The sequence below is a fragment of the Leucopleurus acutus genome, assembly GCF_964270905.1.
Source record: "Leucopleurus acutus genome assembly, chromosome: 1".
Taxonomy (NCBI): domain Eukaryota; kingdom Metazoa; phylum Chordata; class Mammalia; order Artiodactyla; family Delphinidae; genus Leucopleurus; species Leucopleurus acutus.
The window spans coordinates 45,441,789-45,460,199 of NC_139142.1; the positions used below are offsets into that span (position 1 = coordinate 45,441,789).

At 37.3% G+C, this 18,411-nt stretch overlaps 1 protein-coding gene across 1 annotated transcript in view; it reads left to right on the forward strand.

Moving 5' to 3' along the window:
• Positions 1 to 10,680, forward strand: part of WDHD1 (WD repeat and HMG-box DNA binding protein 1) — a 56,222-nt gene extending 45,542 nt beyond the window's left edge. Inside the window, exons 19-26 of the mRNA XM_082836221.1 lie at positions 440 to 663; positions 748 to 866; positions 1,057 to 1,113; positions 3,584 to 3,627; positions 4,054 to 4,224; positions 4,848 to 4,978; positions 6,698 to 6,836; positions 9,721 to 10,680. Of these exons, the coding sequence (XP_082692347.1) occupies positions 440 to 663; positions 748 to 866; positions 1,057 to 1,113; positions 3,584 to 3,627; positions 4,054 to 4,224; positions 4,848 to 4,978; positions 6,698 to 6,836; positions 9,721 to 9,921 (1,086 nt within the window). The 3' untranslated portion in view covers positions 9,922 to 10,680. The remainder of the gene's footprint in view (positions 1 to 439; positions 664 to 747; positions 867 to 1,056; positions 1,114 to 3,583; positions 3,628 to 4,053; positions 4,225 to 4,847; positions 4,979 to 6,697; positions 6,837 to 9,720) is intronic.
• Positions 10,681 to 18,411: the final 7,731 nt, after the last annotated feature.

Genomic DNA, 18,411 nt, shown 5'->3' on the forward strand with positions numbered 1-18,411 from the left:
AGTAATAACAAATCATTTACAATTTATTCTTTCTTTCAATTTGCTACCCTGTTTTGTGAGTGCAGGTGGTGGAATGGGCAGGAAAGCAAATTTAGGAGAACCATTTTTGAATTTTTAAATAAATCTCTTACTCTCCTTGCAATCAATAACTTGAAATGATATGTCATATTTCATTGTTGATTGTGAAATGCACCAGTATTTTACTTATTTAAGTCACTAAGACAGAAAGAAATGCTTCCATTTAAACTGACTCACCATCAATTGTAAGATGGTTCTCAACTTCAGAGACAGATGTTAAAATGTGTAAAAATGTGCCTCTTAGAATCAGGGATACAATATCTAGAAAACTTTTCTCAGTTCTACTAGTAGTATCATTCTTTTATTTTTAAAAAGTTTTACTCAACATAATTTGACTTTTTTCCCCCTTTTTTTCCTTTAGCTTTCTTGTAAACTGGAGCGGGAATTTCGTTGTGTGGAACTTGCTGATCTAATGACTCAAAATGCTGTGAATTTAGCCATTAAATATGCTTCTCGTTCTCGGAGATTAATATTGGCCCAGAGACTTAGTGAACTGGCTGTAGAGAAAGCAGCAGAATCGACAGCCACCCAAGCTGAAGAAGAGGAAGAAGAAGAAGAGGATTTCAAAAAAAAGTTGAATGCTGGGTAAGAAATGTTTGAGTTTTACCATCCTGAATATTGACTTGGTCTTTTTATAGCCCTTTATTGAATAATATCATTGTCTTTTAGTTACAGTAATACTCCTACAGAGTGGAGTCAGCCAAGGCTCAGAAATCAAGCTGAAGAAGATTCAGAAGATACTGGAGAAGCTGATGATATAGAAGAAAAGCCAGAAATACATAAACATGGTAAGGTAACATCTTTAAGGCAGTTTAAAGATGAGATGTGTCATGTGTGTGACTTCTCCCCTTTTACTTGGCTGAGGGAAATTGAATACCCATCCTTTTTCAAGACGTCTTTCCTGTCTGATTGTTGATTACAGAAGATGACTTTATCTTCCCATTTACATTGTATTGTTTTATCTTAATTATTCTGTAGGAGAAAACCCGTTTTTCAAAAGTGTAAATTCCTCTGATATGCCAGCTATTAAGTCAGGTAAGAAAATTTGGGTTTTGTAATATCGAGAAAATTTTGAAGTAGTCTTTACAGTGATACATCTACTCAAATACACCTTACCCTTCAGGGCCTGTTTTGTTGTTGTTGTTTTTAATCAGAAATGTTTGTGAAACAGTGGTCATTTAACAAATACTTATTAAATGCCTATTTTGTGTCTAGTATTTGCCTGGGGTGGGGGGCTACAGTGGTCAAGTAGACATGCATGTTTGATCCCTGCATAAACATTATAGTACCAGCTGGCTTTTAAAAGTATACATATATATATATATATATATATATATATATGTTTGATTTTAATATACTTTTACATGTGTACAGATTATTAAAAGAGCATATAACAGGTGGCTGTAATCTAGTCAGTGGTGGGGGATGGTTTGGGACCCCAAGGAAGGCCTCATGGAATGTTTATTTATTTTATTTTATTTATTTATTTATTTGTGGTACGCGGGCCTCTCACTGTTGTGGCCTCTGCCGTTGCGGAGCACAGGCTCTGGACGCGCAGGCTCAGCGGCCATGGCTCACGGGCCCAGCCGCTCTGCGGCATGTGGGATCTTCCTGGACCGGGGCACGAACCCGTGTCCCCTGCATCGGCAGGCCGACTCTCAACCACTGCGCCACCAGGGAAGCCCTGTTTTACTTTTTAAATTTATTTTTGGCTGCACTGGGTCTTCATTGCTGTACATGGGCTTTCTCTAGTTGCGGCGAGCGGGGGCTGCTCTTCCTTGTGGTGCGCGGGCTTCTTATTGCGGTGGCTTCTCTTGTGGAGCACAGGCTCTAGGCCCGCGGGCTTCAGTAGATGTGGCACACGGGCTTAGTAGTTGTGGCGCAGGGGCTTAGTTGCTCTGCAGCATGTGGGATCTTCCCAGACCAGGGCTGTAACCCGTGTCCCCTGCATTGGCAGGCAGATTCTTAACCACTGCGCCACCAGGGAAGCTGCCACATGGAATGTTTAAAGCAGAGATCTAAAGGATGAATGAGTCAGCCAGGCAAAGGTGGGTGGGAGCAGAAGCAGAAGAAAAGCATGTGGGCTTAAGGAGCAGCATGTGTGAAGACTATAAGAGAGGCTTGAAGAGCACAGAGAGCAAAGAGAAAGTGGTGCTGAATGGTTTTGGAGCAATGAGCAGGAGCCAAACCTTGCAGATCCATGTAGGCCATGGTAGGATTTGGACCTTTATTCTGAGGTTGCTGGGAGGCTGTTGTAGGTTTCAATGAGGGGCAGAGTATGGCACACTGTGAAGAGGAGGACTGCGTATAAGGAGACTTCTGAGGTAGTCCCAAGTGAGATTGAATAGACTGGGGTGGTGGTGATTGCTGGTAGAAAGCATGGGGGGGACTGAAGAGGTGTTTCTGAAGATGATAGAGAGAGGATGGAAGTTCAGGGTGTGAAGAATAACTGTCAGTTTCTGGCTTGAGTACTTGAGTGAATGATGGTGCCATTTACTGAGTCAGGAAACACTACGAAAACGTGGGTTTAGATAGGAGGACGATGAATTACTATTGGCTGTTCAGGAAAGTAGGATCTCTGGGATGGAGATATAAAGTGAAAACTGTTGACATAAGTATAGCAGTTTAAACCATGGGTATGGGTGAGTGAGCACTGGGGGAGGATCAAAGTGAGGAGAAAAATGAGGTTAGTTAGGCCTAGAGAGGAGGACGACGAACCATCCAAAGAAAGTGAGGAAGGAGGTAAGCCAGGGAATGCAGTATCTCAGAAGTCAAAGGGGAGATAGTATCAAGAAGAAAGGAACACTCCGCTATGTGGAATGCTGTTGAGAGGTCACACAAGGTGATGGCTGGAAAAGATCCACCAGTTTTGGCTGCATAGGGTTTACTGAGTTCTTAGCAAGAGCAGATTCTGCAGGGTAGTAGGGCTGGAAGCCATGTATTGGATGGAGGAGCATGTGAATAGTGAGGAAATGGGAATAGCTGTGTAGACAACTCTTGAGAAATTTGGCTGCTTAGGGGAGGTGAGGGAAAATTATGTGGGGGGCGAGAAGGGGAAGTGGCAGAGAGCGTGTTTGGTTTTTGTTTCTTTAAGTTGGGAAACTTGAGCCAATAAAGAAGGAAAAGTCAAAGATGACACGTGTAGCCATTGATAACACAGGTTTCTTGAAAAGCAGGAGTGGGTGGGATCTAGAGCATTTGTAGAGGAATTATTAACTAGCTAAAATAAGGCACCATTCTTCCCTGGTAACAGGAGAAAAGAAGAGATCTCTACATATTGTATCTGTCTATTTCATAGTGGCAAATTGGGATAGTTCCCATCATCTAATAGCTTTTATTTTGTCTTAGAAATAGGAAGGAGGTCATATATAGTTATTAATAGTTTTAAAGTTGCAAAGTACATTAGTTTCATATAATACAAATTAAAATATTCCATAATTCTTATAGAAGTCATAAGTCTTCTGAGTTTTACCACTATTAAGTGAGGGTTTCTTTCTTATGAAAGGTGCAGTTACCTCTAGCAACCAAGGACGAATAAACCCCTTCAAGGTAAACTCTTTCCAGTGATGTTTTCTATTATTTAAATACATTTCCATACAGAGAAATATTTCCAAACTACCAGACGACCCTCCCCAGACTTAAGAGGCATTAAAGACTGCAACAGATTAAATTTTAAAATATTTAAATAAGTAAATATTTTAAAATAAAGAGGAAAGCAGCACTAGTTCCTGCTTGGACCAGGAGTTACATTTTCTACTTATCTTCTGAGAACCTACAGTTTTGAAGGTTTTCAAAACTTGGGGATGTGGTATTTGGGAATATGCGCATCAGTCTTAATTTGGATTATACCAAATATATTCATTTCCGAAGGTGAGACTACAATACAAACTTAACAGAAATTTAAAGGAAAAATAAATCTCTTGGCATTTTTTTTCTTCTTTAAACATTAAATGCTAATATTAGTTTGCTTTGTAGGTATCAGGCAATTCCAAAGAGCCATCCATTTCAGTGAACTCAGTACGTTCAACTAATATTTTAGACAATATGAACAAATCATCCAAGAAATCTACTGCACTTAATCGAGCTACAAATCATGAAAAGTCTCCAGTTATAAAGCCTCTGGTTCCAAAACCAAAGTCTAAGCAGGTATGATTTCCCCTGCCCCCATCTGCAGTACACAACTCATAGTCTGTTTGTCTTACTTTAGTTTTGTTCACTCTTTCGGGTATGAGACAGGAGGCTCCAGTTGTTTATAAGTGATTGTCTACTGAGGGCAATGGTTCTCAATTCTGGTTTTGCATCAGAATCACTTTTTAAAAATATGTAGACCCAGGACAGGGACTCATGCATCTATCTGTATTTTTTTTCATTTTCCAAATGGTTCTGATGCATGTCCCTATTTAATGACAGCTGGTTTAGTACCTAGTCCTAATCTTTCCTTGTTTTGTATTCTGATTTTGCCTCCCAGATTGTGTCCCAGTTTTGATATTTTATCACAGATTTGTCATCAGTAAAATAGACCTATCATTTGTAATTTCCATTTCATATAATTTTATTCATCTAGAATACATGAAATTTGAGGTACAGTTTTTTGGGGTTTTGTGTGTGTGTTTATACATGTTTATTTTCAACAGAGAACCTCTCGGGACTTTACATGTTGGTGTAAGAATTCTAAATAATTATATTTCTCCACAGTTTTCAAAATTTGCTTGTAACATATAAAATCATACTAGATTTTGTTGCGGTATTCATTATGTTTGTTTTTACAGGCATCTGCAGCATCCTTTTTCCGGAAAAGAACTTCCCAAGCTGATAGGACTGAGGAAGTAAAAGAAGAAAATCCTAAAAATCCATCATCTGAAACCCCAGCTATGTGTCCTCAAAACACTGAAAACCAAAGGTCAGTACATAGAGGAATTTAGTGGTCTCAAGATGTAGTATTCCAGTAAAAGGCATACAGAAGTAGCAATACAAAATTATGTGGCCCTATTATTCATTCATGTAAATAATACATTGGCACAGGTAGTAGGCATTCTGAACACGTGTAACTTTAGGGAAGCCACAAATATTGATTAATGTCTATTTATATTACTTATTAAAGTATGCTTTGATAAACTGCATACATGTTTTAAATTGTGGATACGTTTTGCTGGGACACTATATTTTATAGTTAGTTCATTTTTTCATTTGTTTGTTTTTAAATCGTTAGTATAGTTACATGGGAGAAACACAGTCAAAAGATAGAAAGAGATTTGTGATGAAGAGTAAATCTTTTCCCTACCCACCCAGTTTCCCCTCCACAAATAGTCACGGCACAAGTTTCTTATATAGCCTTCTGGAAATATCCTATGCATGTACACTTAGATTTATCTGTTTTTTTTTTAGTTTTACAGAAATGGTAGTATACTCATTGTTCTGTGCCTTATTTTTTTCATTTAATAGCTTTTGCAGATGATTTCTTATTACTACATGAAGAGTTTCTTTAATCGTTTTACTTCCATTGAATGGCTATACCATAATTTATTTAGTTCTCTACTGGTGGACAAAAGGTAGTTGCTGGTCTTTTGCTAGTACAAATAGTAGTACAGTGAATAACTTTATATGAATATTATATACCTATAGCTGTAAGATGGATTCCTGTATGGTTCAAGCTAATGTACAATTGTAATTTCGATAGATATTGCAAAATTGTTCTGCATGGATGTTGTATTATTTTATACACCCCCAGCAATATGAGAGTTCCTATTTGTCCATATCCTGTTTGTCCACCAACTCCTTGTTACCAAATTTCTTGATCTCTTGTATGCTAGATTTATTTAAAATACATCAGCTAAATTGAAAAAGTCACCGTTTCATTTTTAGTGTTATGTATCTCATTTAACCAATATCTGATGTTAACCAATTTAATTTGAAGGGATAGCTGTGGTTTTTATTTTTTCCTATTTTGTTCTGAATTTAATTTAGATATTAAACAGTGAAATTTTTATTTAAGAAGATTCCATTTTTTATACTATCAACAGGCTATACAGAAAAAAAGTGCTCAGTAAATATTGTTTGCATTAAATCTTCACTTGTGACCTAAAGACAGTTTGTGTCAGAATTGAAATCTAATGAAACTGACAAGTATGCTGTGTCCATGCTTTACATAATAATGGTACAAGAAAGGACCCACACTCTCAGGTCAGCTGTGAGGGCAGGGGTGAGGAGCTTGAGAGAAGTCATGACGATTTCCAATAGCTGGTTTGGGAAATGGAGAAAGGCTACCAAAGATACATGGAAGGGTTATATTGGGCTAGAGGGGCGAAGTAGGATTGGAGACCTTGAGCCTGTCAACATTCATAAAAGAGTTGAAAGTTCAGAGTTTTGCTGCACTTGGAAAATACAAATGTGAGTAATCCCTTTGAATTGATCTTATAAAGGATTTTTTCAGCTCATTATTCCTGCAGTCTCTAGGCAGTTTTAAGTAATATGTAATTATGAATATTAACAAGTGTAATTAACTGTGTCTCTCTTACTTTATATATAGGTATGCTAATGGTTAATCACTAACCTGAAAAATCATGAAGCACTTTTAAGACTGTCTTAATTATAAAATTTTTTTACATAACTGCTATTTTAGGCCAAAGACCGGGTTCCAGATGTGGCTGGAAGAAAACAGATGTAATATTTTGTCTGACAATCCTGACTTTTCAGATGAAGCAGACATAATTAAAGAAGGAATGGTTCGATTTAGAGTATTGTCAACTGAAGAAAGGAAGGTAAGTAAGGATAATTGTATTGAGAATGAGACTTTAGTGAATTCCCGGGGGTTTTTTTTGTTTTTTTTTTTAATTGGGGTATAGTTGTTTTACAATGTTGTGTTAGTTTCTACTGTACAGCGAAGTGGAGTTCCCTGTGCTATACAGCAGATTCTTACTCGTTATCTGTTTTATACATATTAGTGTATATATATCAATCCCAATCTCCCAATTCATCCCCCCGCCCTCACTTTCCCCACTTGCTGTCCATACATTTGTTCTCTACATCTGTGTCTCTATTTCTGCCTTGCACACCAGTTCATCTGTACCATTTTTCCAGGTTCCACATATATGCATTAATATACGATATTTATTCTTCTCTTTCTGACTTACTTCACTCTGTATGACAATCTCTAGGTCCATCCACGTCTCTATAAATAACCCAATTTCATTCGTTTTTATGGTTGAGTAATATTCCATTGTATATAAGTACCACATCTTCTTTATCCATTCCTCTGTTGATGGACATTTAGGTTGCTTCCATGACCTGGCTATTGTAAATAGTGCTGCAGTGAACATTGGGGTGCATGTGTCTTTTTGAATTAGAGTTTTCTCTGGGTATATGCCCAGTAGTGGGATTGCTGGATCATATGGTAATTCTGTATTTAGTATTTAAGGAACCTCCATACTGTTCTCCATAGTGGCTGTATCAATTTACATTCCCACCAGCAGTGCAAGAGTGTTCCCTTTTCTCCACACCCTCTCCAGCATTTGTTGTTTGTAGATTTTCTGATGATGCCCATTCTAACTGGTGTGAAGTGATACCTCATTGTAGTTCTGATTTGCATTACTCTAATAATTAGTGATGTTGAGCAGCTTTTCATGTGCTTCTTGGCCATCTGTATGTCTTCTTTGGAGAAATGTCTATTTAGGTCTTCTGCCCATTTTTTGATTGGGTTGTTTGTTTTTTTGATATTGAGTTGCATGAGCTGTTTATATATTTTGGAGATTAATCCTTTGATTGTCCGTTGATTCATTTGCAAATATTTTCTCCCATTCTGAGGATTGTCTTTTTGTCTTGTTTATAGTTTCCTTTGCTGTGCAAAAGCTTTTAAGATTCATTAGGTCCCATTTGTAAGGATAATTGTACTGAGATGGGGACTTCAGTGAATTCCCAGGTTTTAAAAATTCTTAAAGAAAGTGCCTTTTTCTGTTTTTAGAAATTGAATACATGCTGATAAACTCTTGGTGGAGAGGAAATACAACAAGCAAAATGTCAGCTTTGAACCTATGGATATGTAATAATTATTATTTAGTGCTGATGGTTAATTTTTTGGCAGATGTACTGCTTACATCTGTATAAGTTTCTGCATATTGTAAGTTAGGGGAATACCCCAAGAAAAAGTGCATTACTTATCAAAAGCAAAAAAGATTAATAAGTAAAAATGAAATTAATTCACATTTTTGGACTACTACTCTAAAGTCCTTGTAAGCAGAATTTCTTAAACTGCTGTTTACTTACACATTGAATACTAAATGAGAATACTGCTTTGGGGGGGGAAATCTGGTGTTCTGTTCATGTGGAAATTAGGACAGGTGGCTTGTACCTATTGCTCCTCATGTCAGTTTCTGCCATGTGAAAGAAGGCTAAGAGCAGCTTTCTTTTGCAAGGGGAAGGATTGTGTGTGTTGTATCAATAAATCTCAGACTTCCCTTCCCTAGGAATGACTGCGTGCAGCATGGGCACCTTGTGACATAGTTACTTACCTTGATAAGCTGGTTTTTACGAATAAAACTAATGCAAAATTAGGAAGCTAGAAACTGGTCTTACCACCTCTAGCCTCCTTTAGAATCTCATTAGCATCTTTGTATTTCTCATTTTTTATAAGTATTTATAAAAGGATAAAAATTGTAAAGATTTCGATAAAATGACATCTGAATGAATAAGACCTTATTAGGAAAAGAGGAAGAGATTTGGCAAAAGTTGTGATTGTGTTCTTGAATACTTAAAAATGTAATCAATATTTTTAGTGTAAACCTTAAACATTTCTTAAATCCAGTCTGTTAATGTGAAAAATACTACAGGTCAAATGGTCCCATTTCAACAACAATGACTAGGAAGGAAAATAAAGTAGGAGGAGGAGGAATTGTTATAGATTAAAAGAGGTTTAAGAGGTAAATGAAATGAGTGAAGCTTGTTAGGTTCTTGCTTAGTGAGTAGAAACCAATCCCAAAAGAGTGTATACTGTATATAACGTTCCTGATATGACAAAGTGATGGGGATGAAGAACAGAGAACTGATTGCCAGGGGTTAGGGCCTGGGAGAGGAGTGGGGTGGGGCAACATGTGGGATCCTCATGCTTATGGAACTACTGTTCTGTTTCCTGAATGTGGTGGTAAATACACAGCCTACAATAGAATTATACACACACACACAAACAAGTAGAAATAAAAAAGGGGATTTTATCAATGTCAATATCCTAGTTGTAATAGCGCACTACAGTTTTGCAAGATGCAACCATTGAGGGAAACTGAGTAAAGGGAACACGGTGGCTTTCTGTATTATTTCCTACAACTGCATGGAAATCTATAATAATGTTAAAAGGTTTTCTTTCTAAAAAAGTACCTGCAGTTATAGTGTTTTGCACTTAATATGCTTAAATACAAGCAGAGTTTAGATTGAAATATTATAGAGGTAGAATGTAAATTTTTTAACGTGCCCTGCAATTAAGTAATAAAAGATTTGTTTAAAAAAAAAAGAACCCTTAATGATTAGTTTAACAATTCAAATGCTAATTATGCTGCTTTACATAAAGGAATGTTGCCTGCAAAAGCAACGAAATCTCGTCCTTCCTATTTCTTTGTTAGTGCCTAAAAACTTTTCTCCTGCAATATTTTTATAAAGGCATGGGCTGCCAAGGCCAAAGGAGGAACTGCAAGTGATGGAGCTGAAGAAAAGAAACGGAAACGTGTGGTCGATGATAGTCACGAAACTGAAAACCAGAAAGAAAAAACGAAGGAGAATCTGAATTTGCCTAAAAAGCAAAAACCTTTAGATCTTTCTACAAATCAGAAACTGTCAGCTTTTGCATTTAATCAGGAATAGAGTAAGGAAGTGTACTTAGGAAAGTAATGGATTTTTTACTCATCTTTGATGAATCTAGACCTTTTAAAAAAAATCTTTAGGAAACTCTTTATATATTTTTAAAAGAGTTTAAAGACTGCTATTTGTCTTTATAAGATACTGTAGTAATTATATTGGTGTAGGTAGCAGGGCATCTGTAAAAACTATCATCTCTTCAGATTGCTCTGCCGCCAAATGGAGGGCCATTCAGAAGCATTGTGGTCATGGTCACTGACTGGAGGCCACTGTCATGTCCCATTGGAAGCTGATTTGTTTTTGTTTCTTACCTTAAAAATCATCAAAGCCAAGGTCTTAAAACCTCTGAACATTGAAGTACCTTGTAGGGTTTTCCTTGTTTGGTTCATGTCATGTACTGGGAAGTACTACAAAAGTCCTCTTCCCAAGTGTGCTACCATAGACCGCTCTCTATGTCTATACTGGCCCCAGGGGACCATGTTTTTTTTTTTTTAGTATGGGCCCTAAACATGTAAATAATTTTGTAGATGAGACCTTTTGTTTGTTTTGGCAGTTTCTTCATATATTACCTTTAATTATTTGTGTAGCCTTTTTTTTTTAAATAAAATTTTCACATTTCCATATTTAGCTTGATATGGTCTTCACATTGTATTTCCATGAAATGGAAGTATTTCTAGAAAGTATATTTTATATTTATTACCGTAATTTCTACCACCCCCCATCCTATTACACAGTATACACACAGAAGAGAATTGAAGATACTGTTTTGATAGCATTACAGCCCGGCGCGTAATGTGCTCCTTGTAAGCTGCTCTGGTTATCAGCATCAGCAGTGCTTTTCTGAGCAAGTCTTTGAAGCCTTGGTAAGAGAGTGGTTGAAGAGTAATGGAAAGTGTTTAACTCCTCTTTTATTTTGAACAAACAAGATTTAATTAAGTAGTTCATACATTTTTTGGTTAGTATTCTAAGCAGAACTTAATACAAATGCAGCCACTTAATGAGGGCAAAGTACAAGGGGTGAGGTTGGGGTAGAGGGATAGTAGTAAAATAAAATCAGGTGGCTCAAAATCTAGGGTAGTTTATAGGTTGGAAGGAACAAAATATGTTGAAAATTTAGATGTATAGGAGCCAAAGGATATTCCTTGTCTCATGATGATTAAGGTTGCGAAGGAATACATTTCTGATTTTTTAGTTAGTACCTGGTATTGAGAAACATTGTAGCATAGAGGTTAGGAGCACAGATTTCAAAGCCGGACTACCTGGGCTCAAAGGACCACTGCAATACTACCAGCTAAATAACCTTGGGTAAGTTCTAGCCTTTGTCCACTCATCTGTAAAATGGGTATATTAATAGTAACTACTTTAGAGGGTTGTTATGAGAATTAAATGAGGTAAAAGCACTTACCTGGCACATAGTAATGTTTTATATACATATCAGCTATTGTTACTATGCTGTTGGCTGGTTCATCTTGCTTTGTCATTAGGTTTGATTCTGAATTAATTATGTATGAATTAATTTTGATTTCAAGATCCTGAAGTAAAAGTTTATTTATATTACTTTGGAAAGCATGTTTATAGACATGTATTTTGTTTTTACTTCCTCAACTTGCTTATTACCACAGTGTATAATACTTAAGGATATAATCCTTGAGTGTTATATTTCAGATCCATAGGAACCTGATAACACCAAGGATTTTCAAAAGGTTTTTTCTTTCTTTTGTTCCTTTGACCACGCCGTGCGGCATGCAGGATCTTAGTTCCCCGACCAGGGATCGAACCCATACCCCCTGGAGTGGAAGTGTGGAGTCTTAACCACTGGACCACCAGGGAAGTCCCTGCAAAAGGGTTTTTAATCTCCTACTTTTGTTTGGTTGAAGGAAGGTTTTTGTATTGACCTGGTTTAACTTACAAATCAGAACTTTGAAACCAAGAAATATCATACTTATTCCTTTTCTATATAATATTAAACTTCTTTTAAGAAAAAAAAATCTTTGGGACTTCCCTGGTGGTCCAGTGGGCAAGACTGCACACTCCCAATGCAGGGGGCCTGAGTTCAATCCCTGGTTGGGGAACTGGATCCCACATGCTGCAACTAAGAGTTCACATGCTGCAACTAAAATCTGACGCAGCCAAATAAATAAATATTAAAAAAAAAATTTCCCCCAAAGTACCCTTTTTAGCCTTCCCCCCCGGCCAAATCTAGGATCAATCAAGAATGTTGAATTGGGACTTCCCTGGTGGTTCAGTGGTTAAGAATCCGCCTGCCAATGAAGGGGGCACATGTTCGAGCCCTGCTCTGGGAAGATCCACATGCCATGGAGTAACTAAGCCCTTGCACCACAACTACTGAGCCTGCACTCTAGAACCCATGAGCCACAACTACTGAGCCCGTGTGCTACAGCTACTGAAGCCCGTGTGCCTAGAGCCAGTGCTCCGCAGCAAGAGAAGCCACTGCAGTGAGAAGCCCGTGCACTGCATCAAAGAGTAGCCCCCACTCACCACAGCTAGAGAAAGCCTGCATGCAGCAACAAAGACCCAACAATGAAGACCCAATGCAGCCAAAAATAAACAAACAAAATATTTTTTTAAAAAAGAATATTGAATTGTATTTAATTATTAGAAATATATACTTTTTAATACAAGAAAGAGTGAGGAAGAACATCATCCCTAATCCTAATATCCAGAGATAACCACTGTTAACATTTTAGTGTATGTCGTTAGGCGTTTTTCTGTATATGTGTTTTTTGTTTTTTGTTACATAGGTGTGCAGTTCAAATTCATGCTGAGTAGAGGCGTAAAGGAAAAAACAAAACAACTCAAGCCTGCAGTTTAAAGTGTGGCCTTTTGCTTGTAGTGTTCCTGTAATTGACACCAATTTCTACCTACTCTGCAGCTGTGTCATAAAGGGCAAAAACGTATGGAGTAGAAAGTAAACATAATGGAATCAGAAAGCCAAAAGTTGGTTCTTTGAAAGACTGATAAATTAGAAAAATATCTGACAAGATTAATCATGATACAAAGAGAAAAGCATGAATAAGTAATATTAGGAATGAAAAGGAAATTATTAACTACAAAAACAGTACAGATTTTTTAAAGGTACGAGGCTTATGATGGTCAGTTTTATGTGTCAACTGGCTAGGCTACAGATGTTATTCAGTCAAACACTAACCTATGTGTTGCTGTGAAGGTATTTTATAGATTGTTTTAAAGTTCATAATCAGTTGACTTTAAGAGATTATCCTAGATAGTCTGCGTGGTCCCAACTCAATCAGTTGAAAGGCCTTAAGAGCAGAACTGATACTTCCCTGAGGGAGAAGAAGATACCACACCTGTAGATCGCAGCTTCCACTCAGGCCTTGAGATTTTTCAGCCTGCCTTTCCTGAAGGTCTCCCCTATGGTTTGGGATTTCAGACCTGCCTTCCAGCCTCCATAATCATGTGAGTCAATTTCTTGCAATAAATCAATATATATATTCCTACCGGTTCTGTTTCTCCAGTTGAACACTGACTAATTCGAGACTTTTAAACAGCTTTCTGACAGTAAGTTGGGAAATTCTGATGAAATGAACAAGTTTCTACAAAAAAGACTAAAATACTTAGGAATAAATTTAACGAGTGCAAAACTTATTCTTTGAACTATAAAACATTGTTGAAAGACATACAAGAAGACCCAAATAAATGGAAAGATCCTGTGTTTAGGGAGCAGAAGACTTACTGGTGTTAAGATGGCAATACCCCCCAAAGTGATCTACAGATTCAATGCTATCCTATCAAAACCCCAGCTGGCTTCTTTGTAGAAAATGACAAGCTAATCCAAATGTTCATATAGAAAATCAAGGGACTTGGAATAGCCAAAATAATATTGAAAAAGAACAAGTTAGAGGATTCATACTTCCCAATTTAAAAACTACAAAGCTATATTAATCAAGACAGTGTGGTACTGGCATGAGAACAGACCTACAGATCAATGGAATGGAGAGTCCAGGAATAAACTCTCACACTTAGAGTCAGTTGAATTTTGACAAGGTGCCAGGGCAAGTAAATGGGGAGAGGATAGTCTTTTCCACAAACGGTGCTGGGACAACTGGAAACATGCAAAAGAATGAAGTTGGACCCCTCTCTCACACCATATAAAAAAATCCCAGCTGTATCAAGACATAAATGTAAACTAAAACTACAAGTCTTAGAAGAAAACATAGGTGTAAATCTTTGTGACCTTGGACTAAGTAATGGTTTCTTAGATATAGCACCAGGAGCACAAGCAAAATAGATGAAGTCAACATCATCAAAATTAAAAATGTTTGTACTTCAAAGAACACCATCAAGAACATGCAAAAAACAAGCCACAGAAAGGGAAAAGTTTTTTGGAAATCATATATCTGATAAGGAACTTGTAACTAAAATGTATCAACAACTCTTAAAATATATCGACATTTCTCCAAAAGACAATATACAAATGGCCAATCCGCACGTGAAAAGATACTCAAGATCCTTAGGCATCAGGAAAATGCAAATCAAATCACAAAGAGATACAACTTCATATCCACTGAGTTGGCTATAATGAAAAAGATGGACAATACCAAGTGTTGGTGAGGATGTGGAGAAATTGGAACCCTCAGACTTTACTGGTAGGATGTAAAATGGTGGTTTGGCAGTTCTTCAAAAGGTTAAACACAGAGTTATCAAATGACCCAGCATTTCCACAACTAGGTATAAACCCAAGAGTAATAAAAACATGTCCACACAAAAACTTGTACATGATTGTTCAGAGCACCGTTAATCTATAATAGCCAAAAAGTTAAAACAACCCAAATGTCCATCAAGTGATGAATGGATAAACAAAAGTGGTATGTCCATACAATGGAATATTATTTGTTAATAAAAAGAAATGAAGTACTGATACATGTTACAACATGGACAAACCATGAAAACATGCTAAGTGAAAGAAGCCAGTCACAAAAGATGATATTTTATATGACTTCATTTCTATGAAATGTCCAGACTAGGCAAATCTATAGAGACAGAAAGTAGATTGGTAGTTGCCTTGGGCTGGAGGTTAAGAGGAAAGGGTGGGTGGCTGACTGCTGATCGGTACAGGGTTTCTTTTTGGAGTGACAAAAATATTCCGGAATTGGATAGTGGCAGTGATTGCACAACTCTAAATTTACTAAAAACCACTGAATTGTACACTTTAAGCGGGTAAACATATGGTATGTGAATTATGTCTCTATAAAGTTGTTATTAAAAAAACTGAATCAAGGTACAAACTTCCAGTTGCAAAATAAATGAGTCATGGGTATGAAATGTACAGTGTGAAGAATATTGTCAATAATTATGTAATATCTTTGATGATAGATCATAACTAGATTTATGTGATCATTTTGAAATGTATAAAAATATCAAATCACCACATTGTGTTAATGGGAACCAACAAAGTATTGTAGGTCAATTATACTTCAAAACAAACAAACTTATAGACAAAGAGATCAGATTTGTGGTTACCAGAGGCAGGGGTGGAAGGGAGGGGAATTGGATGAAGACAGTCAAAAGGTACAAACTTCTAGCTGTAAGATACAAATAAGTACTAGGGATGTAAAGTACAACATGATATATATAATTAACACATTGCTATATGTTATATCAATATATGGAAGTTAAGAGAGTAAATCCTGAGTTCTCATCACAAGAAAAATATTTAATTTCTTTAATTTTTTATCTATATGAGATGATGGATATCCATTGAACTTATTGTGATAATTACTTCGTGTTGTAAGTCAAATCATTGGGTTTTTTTGTTTTAATTTATATTTTTATTTTTGGCTGGTTGGGTCTTAGTTGCTGCAACGCAAGGTTTCTCTAGTTGCAGTGAGTGGGGGCTACTCTTCATTGCAAGTGCGCAGGCTTCTCATTGTGATTGCTTCTCTTGTTGCGGAGCACAGGCTCTAGGTGCACGGGCTGCAGTAGTTGTGGCACACAGGCTCAGAGTTGTGGCTCGCGGGCTCTAGAGTGCAGGCTCAGTAGTTGTGGCTCACGGGCTTAGTTGGTCCACGGCATGTGGGATCTTCCTGGACCAGGACTCGAATCCATGTCCCCCGCGTTGGCAGGCGGATTCTTATCCACTGCGCCACCAGGGAAGTCCAAAATCATTATGTTTTACACCTTAAACGTATACACTACTGTACATCAGTTATGTCTCAGTAAAACTGGAAGAAAAAAACTGACTCAGAGAAATAGAAAATCAGAATAGTCTATAACCAATTTTAAAAATTAGTCTATATTTAAAATTCTGGATGAAGAGTCAAGTTCTGTCACAGTCAAGTAAAAGTTACAATCTTCTACAAATTATCTAGTATAGCAGCTGTCACAACCTTGATGTTGAAACCTGACAAGGTTAGTTTTAAGAAGGAAAATTTTAAACCAATCTCACTCATGAACATAGAAGAAAACTCCTAAGTAAAAATTTTAGTAGACCAGATCCAACATTGTATTAAAAAAGATACTATTTAGTTACCCCATTGACTTAATCACAAGAATACAACATTGGTCTAACATTAGAAAGTCAGTTAATGTTGATTAAAGAACAAAAAGTGTCTTGCATAAAGCATGTATCTTGTTTAAAGGGATTTGTGCATTCTGGTTTTTTCTGACACTGTATGGAATTAACTTTGTATGTTACTGAACCATTTCACCCAAGGGCTCATAAACACATTAATGTATTTTTATAATGAGGGTAATAATATAAGCATAAATTTAAACTACTGCCAAACTTTTTTAAAAAGAGAAGAATGCTATTGTTCTTTTAGTTGTAAATTGTATTTCATTTAATAGACCTCTGTCTGCTGTTTTCTCCGGGTATATTTTTCTGTCGGATTGTATGTGTCTCTATTATATCAATAATTGTAGATGCTTGTTGATCTCACCAAGAGACCCAGGTTTTCAAGGTCAAGAGCTGTGTTGGTGGGGTGATTGGCATAGTCGATACAGTGTAATCTTTGGAACTTGGTAGGCTTAGGGTTTATATACTGCCTCTACCACTGGAGCTATGTGGCTCTGGGAACAACTTAATCTCTCTAACTCCTATGGTCCTTGTAATAAAAATGACAGCAATTTTTTGCTCAGACCTCCTTCTCAGAGAACCATCCCAGGATAGTCACATATCACTTGCTGTCACTTCCGCAGGCCACACTGCACCAGAATTGCATGACTGACCCCAGTATTCAGTGATCCCATCTCTCTCCCTGATATTTGGAATTTGGACACAGAAGCGGAATTCTTTAATCTGAGGAACTGAGCTGCACAGGGATGTAGAGGCAAGTGTCATAACAACAGCAGGGGAAAGCTAAAGTTGTGGGAGAGCAGAGAAACAAGTGAGCAGAAGAAATACATCTAGTGAAAGTGGAAAAGTGAGGAAAAAATTAAAAACAAACAAAAATTGTCAGGTCAGCATTATCTCAGCTGCTTTTGTGGCCCTGATAACAAAAGTCCTAGAGAAAAGAAGATGAAGAGTGGCACTCCAATTCTTCAAGAATAGCGTGGAGCATATCAGTGGCAAATAAAGTGTTCACCGAAGGTTGGAAACTGGCCCCCACAAAGAGTGTTCCTCTCTGAAAACAGCTGGATTGGAATTGATATAGATGGGTTTTCTAAAGAGGGAGGAGTATTAATGTGCTTCAGTGAGATAGAGACTCTTCATGACATCATTTCTCCCTCAAATGTTATAGCAGCTGATTAAAAATAGTAGCTGGGCATATCTAGAATATATAAAGAACTCATAAACTCAGCATTAAAAACAAAACATATAATCCAATTAGAAATTAGGAAAACACACATTTCACTAAGAGGGTATACAAAAGGCAAACACATGAAAAGATCAAGAGCATTAATTATTAGAGAAGTGCAAATTGAAACTACAGTGAGATTTCACTGTACACCTATCAGAACAGCTAAAATGAAATATAATGATAACACCAAATACAAGTAAAGATGCAGAGAAACTGGATCACTCATGTTGCTGGTGGGTACGTAAAATGGTACAGCCACTCTAGAACACAGTTTGGCAGTTCCTTTCAAAACTAAAAGGGACTTACTGTATAACCAGCAATTGCCCTCTTAAGCACTTATCCCCGAGAAATGAAAACTTATTTTCACACAGGAACTTGTGCATGATTGTTCATAGCAGGGTTTGTTTGTTTTTTTTTTTTTTGGGTTCGCGGGCCTCTCACTGTTGTGGCCTCTCCCGTTGCGGAGCACAGGCTCCGGATGCGCAGGCCCAGCGGCCATGGCTCACGGGCCCAGCCACTCCGCGGCATGTGGGATCTTCCCAGACCGGGGCACGAACCCGTGTCCCCTGCATCAGCAGGCGGACTCTCAACCACTGCGCCACCAGGGAAGCCCGCAGCTTTATTTTTAAAAGCACCAAACTGGCAACTACCCAAATGTCCCTCAATGACTAAATAGTTAATCTATAGTACATTCATACCATGCTACTCAGCAATG